The 12,641-nt window shown below is 35.4% G+C and overlaps 1 protein-coding gene across 1 annotated transcript in view; it reads left to right on the top strand.

The window, feature by feature from the left end:
* Positions 1 to 12,641, top strand: part of LOC148173345 (furin-like protease 2) — a 132,739-nt gene that overhangs the window by 25,349 nt on the left and 94,749 nt on the right. Inside the window, exon 2 of the mRNA XM_088040153.1 lies at positions 2,143 to 2,423. Coding sequence (XP_087896279.1) covers positions 2,250 to 2,423 — 174 coding nt within the window. The 5' untranslated portion in view covers positions 2,143 to 2,249. The remainder of the gene's footprint in view (positions 1 to 2,142; positions 2,424 to 12,641) is intronic.

The raw sequence follows: 12,641 nt of genomic DNA, 5'->3' as shown, positions 1-12,641 counted from the left end.
CACTTTGGGATTTTTTCGGGCAGCGAATTACGCACTACCCTAATTCAGCGTTCTTCGATGAAAGGGGGGCGGAATTTCCTAGGCAGGTGATGGGGAAATGGATGAGAATTTGAATGAAGCGCAAAGGCGACGGGGTTATTAATATAAAAAAACTGAAAAGAAAGCGAGGAACTGAAATGAACAAGGATTAGAGATTTAGAATAATATGTTAAAAACGGAGCTTTATAAAACTCGTATTAAAACAAGAGTCCGGGGTTTTAGCTCGAGTGTTTTTAAGTTTTATAGAACGAGTCTTTTATGCTAGTGTTTTTATTTTACATATTAAATACAATTTTCTACGTTGTTATGGTAACGAAGCTATTAACGCATTCAAATCGAATACGGAAATACCTGTAGTTTGCAAGAGTTTAAAATCAAGTTATAAAAAGTAACTCGTTTAAATTTCATTGCTCTAGGGCTAAAAGTACGAAAATAACAGATTTTAATGAAAGATATTGCAAATTTTTGACTCGCCCTCAAACTAAAAAATTCTAAAATTTGTTGTCTTTGCTCAAAAGTTCTGTAGTTTAAAACAGATTTAGAACGGATTATTAAAAGTAATTTTAAGTAATTTTATAGCTCTAGGGCTAAAAGTACGAAAATTACAGATTTTAATAAAAAAGATTGCAAATTTTTGACTCGCCCTCGAACTAAAAAATTCTAAAATTTGTTTTCTTTGCTCAAAAGTTCTGTAGTTTAAAACAGATTTAGAACGAGTTATTAAAAGTAATTTCTCGAAATTTCATAGCTCTAGGGCTAAACGTACGAAAACTACAGATTTTTATGGAAAATATTGCAAATTTTTGATTCGCCCTCAAACTGAAAAATTCTAACATTTGTTTTCCTTGATTAAAAAATCTGTAGTTTAGCACAGTTTTAAAACAAGTTATTTAAAGTAATTTCTCGAAATTTCATAGCTCTAGGACTAAAAGTACGAAAATAACAGATTTTAATGAAAAAGATTGCAAATTTTTGACTCGCCCTCGAACTTAAAAGTTCTAAAATTTGTTTTCTTTGCTCAAAAGTTCTGTAGTTTAAAACAGATTTAGAACGAGTTATTAAAAGTAATTTCTCGAAATTTCATACCTCTAGGGCTAAAAGTACGAAAATTACAGATTTTTATGGAAAATATTGCAAATTTTTGATTCGCCCTCAAACTGAAAAATTCTAACATTTGTTTTCCTTGATCAAAAATCTGTAGTTTGGCTCAGTTTTAAAGCAAGTTATTTAAAGTAATTCCTCGAAAGTTTATAGCTCTAGGGCTAAAAGTACGAAAATTACAGATTTTAATGAAAAAGATTGCAAATTTTTGACTCGCCCTCGAACTTAAAAATTCTAAAATTTGTTTTCTTTGCTCAAAAGTTCTGTAGTTTAAAACAGATTTAGAACGAGTTATTAAAAGTAATTTCTCGAATTTTCATAGCTCTAGGGCTAAAAGTACGAAAATTATAGATTTTAATGAAAAAGATTGCAAATTTTTGACTCGCCCTCGAACTTAAAAATTCTAAAATTTGTTTTCTTTGCTCAAAAATTCTGTAGTTTACTACAGTTTTAGAATGAGTTATTAAAAGTAATTTCTCGAAATTTCATAGCTCTAGGGCTAAAAAAAAATTATAGATTTTAATGAAAAATATTGCAAATTTTTTAGTCGCCCTCAAACTGAAAAATTCTAAAATTTGTCTTTTGTGTTCAAAAATTTTGAAGTTTGGCACAGTTTATAATGACGTCATTAAAAGTAACTCCTCTTAATTTTATAGCTTTAGAGCTAAAAAGTACGAAAATTACAGGTTTTAATGAAATATATTGCAAATTTTTGACTCGCTCCCAAACAGAAAAACTCTAAAATTTGTTTCCTTTGCTCAAAATTTCTGTAGTTAGAAATAGAACCGTTAGTTCTTGGCACCATTTAAAAAAATATATTAAAACTAATTTCTTGAAATTTTACAGCTTTAGGGCTAATACTACGAAAAATACAGATTTTAATAAAAAATACTCCAAATTTTTGACTTGCCTTCAAACAGAAAAACTCTAAAATGTTTTTTCTAAATATGTGATTCGCCTCCGTGTTTTGCATCATTTTTACCTGTGCCCTTTTGTTTTCAGATCTCAAACCGTCTCGTAGTAACCTATGATCGCTTTGGAAATATTCCACGTCCTGATCGATCATTCTCAAATATATTCTTCGGTATTCGCTCCTTGGCATAGCAATAATGGTAGTCAGGTTGTGTAATCTTCTCGTGTGCGGGTGTGTGCTGGGCACCGTGGTACTTTCCGTTGGTCGTGAAGAACCCATCTACTCCAACGAGTTCGCCGTTCACATCCCTCAAAGTAACGATGTGGCAGACGAGATCGCCGACAAGCACGGATTCGTCAATCGGGGCCAGGTAAGTCGTTCATTACACATTTCATGTAAATCCCCTTGTATTACCAAACGTATTTAATTTTTGATCGGAGATTTACGACGCTTTAAACTGTCATATTTATGCAAATGGAATTGCTATTTATGAGGTATTGTTAATTTTAAAATTACGTTAATGTGCGTCGGGTGTGTCCGGTTTCGATTATTTATACGTTTACAATAATTGTTATCAATTCGGTGCAGGGATATAATAACTATTACTGCTCGTTTGGTGATATTTGCGGAAAGAATGGATCTGTTGGGAATACTCGTGACGTCATGAACAATCGATAAAAGGTGTTGAAAGCATTGCAACTACACGTGTTTATTTTACTGAAAAACTAGCTACGCTGCAGGTGGTTACACAGAATATAAAACTCCCCAACTGGAATCGTGCAAGCCGTGAATGCGGAATTAACGACTCTCCGCTTCTAATGTTCACATGAGCATAAGTCTGTCACTTCTCCCGTAATAACAGGTATAACGTTAAATTATTAAGTTAGTTTCGTTCTACGTTTCGAACGAACTTTAGAATTGTGCGGTAACGTAGGTAAATCGTTTTCAATTAGACATTAGATTGCCGCCCCCGAACTTCTCCGAACTCGAGAATACCAACGATGTATCGTCGTCTTAAAAGTTTCCGCTTCGTGATTTAATACGACTCCAATAAATAATAGCTTTGTAATTTCGAAACAAACTTACTTCATAAATAATACGCACGTTTCTAGTACAATACAAACAATAGTCGGGGAGTTTTTTCGACGCCCACATAAAAAGTTGAAAATTTTCAGCTTGTTTACAGACAAAAAGGGGAAAACGGTGAAGGTAAGACTAGAAAATGAAAAGTAGTTATTTATGGTACAAGTGGGTTACTTTAGATATTACCTGTGCGAGATAAGTTAATCCGCCGTGTTAAATATCTCGAACTTGTTTTTCTGTTTGTAAAATTCACTTATTCACTTACTTAATTATAACATAAGCAGCTAATAATTCCACTAGTGGGAAAAATATAATTAAAACAGTTTATAGGTGTAGGAAAAATTCCATCATTAAAGAATGAAATTATTTAATTTAAAGTTAATTAAAAGTTAATTGTGAAAAATAATTATTTATTGTATTTATTATCGGCATTATGTAACTTTGATTTAACTCCACCTACCTTTCGAGCCAATAGAGTTCTAGTTGAAAGTCTGATTCACTTAGCAACATTTTTTTCTGTTGGTTTTATTGGTCACAAGTCAGGTTAGAATTATCCAGACATTAGAAGACGCAACAGCATTAAAATCGACGAAACTCTCATGATTATTTCAATGCAAATGTTCTTGACATGTGTGACACCAGAACTGTCAAATTATTGATGTGTTGTGTAAATAGGGCTTGCCGTTCCATGATTCGACAAATTTAATTCGACTTTGGTTAAACTACAGTTGCAGAATTCCGACATAAATAAGTGTTGTTTATGGTTTTTTAAGTGTTTTCAGCCAATAAGACACGACTGCAATACAAAATTTTATCTGCAACCGCGACACTAACCTTAAAAATGACTCGTGTTACTATTTAGTTGTGTTTGTCACATGCCACGTCAGATATAAATATTATCTATTAGTAGCTCATGGAACGGTTATTAGGGATGTATGTATTGCTATTTAGAAGCTAAGAAAGCACGTTTAGATATATTGCTAAAAGACAGAAAATTAGGAAAAATGAAAATCAACTAACCGAAACTTTGATCGGCCATAACTCAGTTATTTGTTATCGGATTTGAATTTTAATCCCAGATTTGGAATCTGCGAAAAAATCTGCGTACAATGATGTATAATAACTCAAGTTTACTAATAGCAAAATATCGATGTCAGAATTTTGGCATAGTTTTAGTCATGATATGAGGAGGAAGAATTCAACAATTAGTGGAGAACACAAAAAGTCATACCATTAACAATAACCGAGGACGTGGACGTCTACTTCACGTATTTCTTCAATTTTTATTAAAAATAAATTATTTTCTTATAAGACACTAGTGCCTTATTAACCTTATAAAACGTCTAAACAGTAGTATTGTGGGTTCAGAATGTATCGGTTTGTGGATCAAATAATTTATAGGTTTTTGATTTCACAGGAACATTGAAATGTCTTCAACAGGCTTCAATTTTATCGCCTATTCCCAGACAACTTTTATCTGTCATCGTTTGTTTCATAAAAAAATGAATATATTTCGCATGGGTTGCCAAAAATGGTGGCAGCGCCAATAGCATTAATAACTCCGATATCAATAGAACTATAATTTTGAAATTTGACATGCAAACTAACTCAGATCTTTGTATCAGATGCTCCAAAGTTCAATTTTATTGAAAACTATTTAAATACGAAAATGGCGGATGCGCCAGGGGTACCACACCCAAATAAAATTCCCAATACAAGCTTGAACAGTGGGAAATGCAAACTTGTCGTCCTGTGGCACTTTTTGCCCCACCGCTTCTCCATAAATAAATATTCTGTCCGTCATTTCCGCAGTGATTTCTGAAAAAACTTAAGAAATTCCCATCCGCCAGGGGCAATTTTTATTCCGTTCGTACATCAAGATATCCAAATCTAACACATACCGGGTTGATGTATTATTCCCAGAGCTCCCCAAGTTTTTCTACCTCGCCGTTAGTTTCATAAATAAAAACATATTGCGGGCTTTTCGATATGTCTCTGGTTACCTGTCAGATGCTCGGGAGACGTCGCCCGTTACATTTACAGTCACCTACACAGGTTCGAAATCGAATTTTCGTTAAAATAAAACACGCCGCAATTTTTTGTATGTTGTCGTAGACGATTGAGAGATGAATTTGTTTGAATTCAAATTTTAAAGTTCGTGCGGGACAAAAGTCTGCAGATCGATTACATGTCTGAATGTTTGTGTGTCTGGCATGTTTACTAAAAATCTAAACCTTAAGAAAATTCCTGTCTGTCTTGTGTGCTTCGATGAGCTTTCACGGTTTTGAACGCGGAGTGTACGGAAAAAAGGAAAACCACCGTGACCTTTAACTAGAAAATTTTCTCTATATGAATTCTCCTCAGTTTTCACCACCCGCATGTCGACGTTCATCGATTTTGCTAGCATTTATTCGAACGAGTTGCCTCGAGCGCCCGGATAAATACAACAATTAAATTATTATTTCCTCTGATCCGTTTAAAACGAAACAACAATTCCCCAAACCGATTCTAAATTATGCATTGCATTGTTCAACGTTTCGAGTTGTTATTATTACTGGAAAGGACTTGAGTGGATAATAATGGCAAATATCGCAAGACCGTGCGGAGGCTCATTATTGTAATACTTTCGCCGCAAGGCGTATTTCATGAATGTGGGGTATTTCGATATTATTACTTTGTCTCTCTAATAAGGTAGCGTGTTCGGAATGAATTTCGCCAAATTTTAAGTGGTTGATTTGAACTTTTGGGTATTGCAAGCGCATTCATCGAGTTAATACGGAAAAAGTGCACTTTATTGACGTCGCCAGGTTCTATTATCGTGAATGTTTCATGTATGGATAAGTGCCATTATTCCGGGAAAAAAGCGCTTTGTCTGCATCGGTACCATGGCAATTTCGTGCTTCAAATACAGTTTTAGGAAGTAATATTTGATTCTATTCACGTTCTGCTTATTTGTTTTATTATACATAGAGGTAATTATAGGGAGAAATAGCATTGGTTTAACAATGGGTCTATTGAAGTTTTTCACATTTATTTACTACATTTTTCGGTGCTTTTCAAACCTCAGTTTGATTGAGTTGTTGTGGTAAGAACTAACTCAAGGAGAAATTGAGCTTTAAAAATTTCGGAACTAAAAATTTTGTCTCCGAAATGTTAAACGGCTATAACTGATAATGATGTATAATAACTCAAGTTTACTCCAAAAAATAAGCGAGATATCGATGGTAGAAAATTGACATATGAACTTCAAACATTTGACCCTCTGGCGACTATTTATTACTCCTATTAATTAATTTCCCGTTTCTTTTGGTGGTGTCTGTAGAGCCCCTTTTCTTTCCCACTCCAATCATCAACCTTTAACTTCACCTCGAACCCTTAGTCAATTAAATATTCCACCGCCTGTTATCTATTAAGATGTGAGAAACATGTTCAATAGCAAGCTTCCGCGGCGAGGTTATTGTTCTTCGCTACCAATGTACATACATACAAAGCATTGTGATGTAATTTTCTAACGCTTGAAAATCGGCATGTTCTCTCAATTCCCAGAGGACGCAGAACGAACGTATAACGCAGACGTATTAACAATAACCTTATTTACATGCATTAAATGTGCACCGGTTAATATGACGAGTGTAATGACGAATATCTCGAGAAGCGTCTTATTTATGTTTATTCCTCTTTGATGAAGACGCGCACACGCATTAATGCATCGCAAAACATCAAAACGATTATTACGTTTCTATTCTTCTGATGAGATTAAATTGTTGCGAAACTCGCGGAGTGATGAACGTCAAAAGAAGATATTGAAATGACGACGAAGGGGAACTAATAATCAGAGGATGTTTTTATGGTTATTATACCAAATCGTCTTATAAAAGACATAATTCGCCTCGAAGGACCAATATTGTCTTTGTGATAAATCATTGATACATTCTCTTTGATCAGAGGTCCTTTGATTGCAGTGATCCGGCTGGATGGACCAAAATTCTCCATGAGCCGCAGTAATTTTAAAATTGGAAAATACAAATGTGGTTCTTTCTACTCGGAAGCTCGGGAAATCCATTCCCATCGTCATTGTGTGTTCTGTTTTTGTTGATATTTTCCATCGCCTCGTTCGTTCTTCATTCCCATCCTCCGCCGTCCCCGGCCTGCTATTATCCGTGTTTTCATTTTGAAAAATTGAAGGCGGTGATGTATCGCTGCCGCCGCACGTCCTATTTAAATCTTTGACGTTTCAATTTCAAAGTACATCGAGTCGGAGCGAGGAAGTGAAGAATAAACTTCATTATCTCGGTGATCTGTTTCGCGCAATTCCTGTCCTCGGGGGATGGAACACCCCCTACAGTTTGTGGTCACAAACATTCGTTAATTAAAGCTCTTAATTAGAAACCATGTTAATATCAACTAAGTATTCCGATTACTATTCTCTTGCTTTTCCACAAGGAAAGACACACATGCCTGAATTCTCTTTAAATTCCATTCGAAATTATGGAAGATGTCGCGAGAAAGGGATTTGATGATTTTTGCTTCTGTACACCACTTTCGATTTACGGTTTGCTTTGATGCGAAACTACGATCCTGAAACTGAAGTGAAAATGGCTGACGCGTCAAAAACAGACTACAAAGAGAAAACTCGAAAAATGCCGTCCAATTACGTGTAAAACTAATAATGGAGCAGTTCACCGAGCGATTTTAATTTCCTCGCGAGTTGTGGTTTTTCGTAGAAAATTTCGAATTACACTTCACTATATTACCTTCTAGCAATATTTAACTTTCCTAGTTCAATTATAACGCTGTGCAAACTTGTCGACACCTACAGTCATAACAACGAATCTCTAATATATCTTTTCCTCAACATTTTCGTTGCAACTATCTTCCTTTAAAACCGCGTTCCAAGCTCGAGAACCCTTGCCGACGTCCCAACTCGTTTCTTTAAAGCTAATTGAGTTTGAACTTGAGATGAGAGTACGTTCGTTTGAACGTGCAATTATATTTCTCGCCATGGAATTGCAACAAAAGGCGCACAAATGGAGCAGAGATAATCGTGATGACTATAATTTTGTTATTTTTATAAGAGAGTCATAGTAACAATTTCTTGATTCGAAACTGCGGCGATGAGTTGTGATTCCGGAAAATTAGATTTTAGTCCGGGCTAAATTAGCACGAACCTCGAAATAATTCGCATAGATTTTTTATTATTATTATTTTTATTATTATTTTAATATTAAGATCTACAGTCTACAGTGTCATAACGTTCTCTAAAAGGTTATTTTGCACTATTTGAGGAATTTTTGGTGCACAAAATGACAGAAGTGTGTTTCATGTGGACGAAGTCGTTGACTGAAGATGAAATTCTTAGGGCCGATTTCACCACTGGATTAGATTAGATCAACATCAAATATGATTCCACCAACATTTTTAAACTGAGTTTAGTACTAATCTACGTTCAGCAAGTAAGTGGTCAATTTCAACCAGTTATCGATCTAAAATTGAGATTAATAAATTGTCAATTTTTGACATTTGTATTTCAATCAAAATTGAAAGAAAAAGAAGTGGTTTTTGGCGGTCCCATTTAGAATGAGAGTGAAACAGATGCCAAAATATTCTTCTAAGAGGTATCTAAAATTTGACCTCGTAAAGCCAAGAAGCGTTATTTATTTTGAAGCTAATGAAAAAGAGCATGAAGAGTTACATAAATTTTAAACACAGATTTCTTGCTAGAAAAATTGCTTTTATGATTGTTTTTGCAACAGTTGTTCTTTTGAACATAATTCGTAGAGCAAATGAAGATGATTCAGAAAATATAGGGAACTCCTGTGTCTTAAAATCATCTCCTAGCCCAAGAAGCTATTCCAAACATTGTTAAGAACCTATTAGACCATGCAGGAGAGATAATCCAAATCATCGAGAATATCGAACGCCAGTAGCTTTGAGATGAATTGAACAAACTAGAACAAGAAAGCTAGAAAGATACGGGAGAATTAAATTTATCACGAGGATTTAGTTTTTAATTTAATTGAAGTTTGATTTAAAATTTTTACTGTGTTTCAACCAATTAACATGTAAAATCCATTGTTTTTTTGTGAGTGTTTCACTTTTTCTTGTGCAATGATAAAGGTCTGCCTACAAAACAAGAAGCTCTACAGAACGCCGAAGGATTTTCTTCATACATCTTCATTTTTTGCTGCTTTTCCTTTAATCACTTTTATCACAAGATCTACCAATACTGAGGGGTTGAAAAGATTAATTTTCCTTACGTTTGATCACCAGAAAATATTTCTCAAGATACAAGACGTAATAGTCTGTCATAGTGACAATAATTTGCGGCATTGTCGTGCTCCTTTTGTCATGATCGTAGTTTTATAAATCTCGGTTTAGGGTGAAAACAGGCCAAACAAATCCAATTTAAAAATCAGCAGTTAAACTAAGCTCAGTTTATTAAAACTAGAGTTAAACGCTAGTTGGTGAAATCGGCTCTTAATGTTAATTGCAGTGGTTCATCTTATCTCAATCTGACGTAAATGCGACTAAATTGTACGATTTCAACAAAGATAAAAATAAAATCTATATTGTTATTTTGAGGACTCTCAGATGTTCTTCAACAAAATATGCAATGTAATATATGAAATGTAGTTTGCTGAAGAATAATTTCATAAGTTGCTGGAAAATTTCATAGAATAAGTGCACTCGATGCTACATCGACATAAAAAAAACATAAAGTTCTATGCTTCCAATGTAGTGCGTAAAAGAATAAGATTATTGAAATTTTGAAAAATAATTTCATATCTCAAGAATGGTATTTCCTACAAAAAATATTACGAAAACTTTTTTGTGGCAAATTTGATAAGGTACAATTTTCAAGTATAAGTATTTTTGCCATTGGAATCACCACTCATATTTGCAAAGATTTGTTTTCTTTGACAATGGCGTACCTTTTTTATCAGCACACGTATCGACGGGGACTTTTGACATTTTGTTTGGAACAATAAAATAAACGTTCACACAAAAAATTCACCTTATGGGAATTATTTTTAGCTTTCGATATTTTTGTGTGTCTTTTGCCTGGACTAATTGTGTTAGAGTTGAAGCAAAAGTGGGCCCTTGGGGTGCGGTTAAACCCGTTGATCTTTTCCTCCACGATCCGGTACTAATTAAAACTCATCGGGAGCATCCGCAATTTTCTTATCCAATAAAAGTGCTAATATCGCCAGGACCGAAAAAAATCTCCCAAGATTGGAACGCCATCACCACTCATGTCTCGTGGCGATTAGTCTCAATTTATGTTCCCCGCTTTTTTTCTCGAATAATCTGTCTTTTCACGTACGAAACCCGACCCATGTCTCCATACATACAAATATTGTGCCTTCCCAAGGGTCATCGACTAATTTCATATTTTCGGTTGGAATTCAGTGCGTGTGCTGCTTGCAAAACACGATTTTTTTTTATTATTTTATTTCATATCTGTCTCGGATTTCTCCTTGTTTTGTTTGATTCTTCCGTGGAACGGTGGTAACGCTGCCAGCACTAAAAGCCTTCTTGTGTTTCGTGACTCGCGTTTCCTCCTTCAAACGTCTTAAATTAACGTCAATGTTATCGAATCAATCTCGTTAAGTAAATATGAATGCGACGAAAAAGTTTTTCTGTGTATGTGGTATGGGGGGCCTTCTTTTCGTTATCTGATATCGTTTTATGAGAGTTTGAAGCTGTTGATCCAATTTGTAAAAATAACTATAATGATGTGTTTTCCGAGAACTGGAATTTAATCGAAAATTACGCAATAAATTACGGTGAAGTAAGTGCTTTCGAAGAATCGGCGATAAATATCCCCATCGAGTGCAAGCGGTCGGAATTATCTTAGAAAAACGTTTTTGAATTCAACACATCAGCACGTCCTCGCCATTTTAATAATCGACACAACGACATAAATCATCGCACGCCGCCAAGGATAATATTTGTCCTGGAAAAGTTCAATATTCGTTCTTGCACCAGCTTCTGGCGGAAATTGCACGGCCTCAGTGAATCAACATCAGAACTCCGCATATTTTTCGCTGGCCTCGCAAAAAATCTTATATTCTTAACGATTCCCGTACGAAAAGTGTCATATTTCAGGACGTTTCGTCCTCGTATCGATTCGTAGAGGGCAAACATATGTGGTCACCGTAGTGAGACATCAATCTTATCTCTTCGCCCTCAGTCCCGAATTGCTTTACTGCTGCATCGTCGTAAATCCAACAACTTTCAGGCCGTCGAGATGGATTAGATTCTCTCCTTTCATGTTTTACAACAGTTTACGACACAATCGGGGCTTTTCACGATCGGGATTCGGACAAGAAGAGGAAATCGCACTCTCATATGCATCTTATAAATGTCATTTGTTACCACAAAAGGGGCGCGCACAAAGGGAGAGGAATGTCCAGAGTTAACAAAGTGCTGTGGGGGTAGGCGCCTAAATAGACATAATTTCCTGTTCATTTTCTTCCTGCTTATTTTACTTTTTTTAACGTTTTTCATTCAGCATAAATTTATTGAACTTTTCGATCAGTTTTTAAACCTCTCGAGGGCCGATTGCAGAAACGCTGTTTAAACAACGGATTATAAAATCTTTGATTAAATTTAGTCCTGAACTATACAGGGTGTCCCAGAACTCACGCCTAGCCGAAAAAGAGCGGATGCCGACAGCAATCAGAATGCCAAAAATGCAATTCGTTTTGTCCTGATGTGCATCAAAATTGAGAAATTGCTTAACGAAAATGACCAATCCCAGAAGCGAAAGCACACATAATATTAATGTTGCTAGGTTTCATAATGTAATCTTAAACAGGATAAATTGATTTGGTCTACTACATTTTTTAACTGACGTCTAATGTCAATTTGACAAATGAAAACCACACAATGGCAGTTCTAAAAAAAACTTTTATTACAACAAGAAACAGAACAAGGCACAAGGTGTAACAGTTACATCAAATACTCGAACAAACCACCATTATTTTGGACACCTAGATGACCTCTTCTAACCAAACTTTAACATGAATTTTCAACATTTCATGCGTGATGCCATCCACAGCTCCCTAAATGCGTTGCCTGAGCTCCGCGGCACTATTTAGCGACACTACATAAATAACATATTTGAAATGTTTTCAGAGGAAGAAATCAGCGGCTTTCGTTGATAAGCCATTCGCAAAAATCTCTTCTGACCGGATAATCCTAAGGGAGTAAATGTTGAACTCTGGTACGGGTGCCTGTGATCGGTCGCGAGGATTCTTTGTACAGAAGATCTTCCGATGTCTAAGTAGCGTGCCACAGTTCGGATTTTTTGCGTGGGGTCTTCATCAACTGCTTCCAAAGCGGCTTCTTCATTTTCAGCAGTTCTGGCTTGACTTGGTGTTTCACCAACGGCGCGCCAATCTGGTAATATCTGACCAGTCTGTCTAGCCCAAAAAATAACTCGTTTTATTGTCCGGACCTGGAAAACGTTTTCGATACGTTCTTGCTACTAAAGCCGAAT

This window comes from Gnatocerus cornutus, chromosome 6, assembly GCF_029298725.1.
Source record: "Gnatocerus cornutus isolate USDA-ARS CGAHR chromosome 6, icGnaCorn1.1, whole genome shotgun sequence".
Classification (NCBI taxonomy): domain Eukaryota; kingdom Metazoa; phylum Arthropoda; class Insecta; order Coleoptera; family Tenebrionidae; genus Gnatocerus; species Gnatocerus cornutus.
Note: the sequence above shows the minus strand (reverse complement) of the source record. Positions and strands in the feature narration are given on the sequence as shown.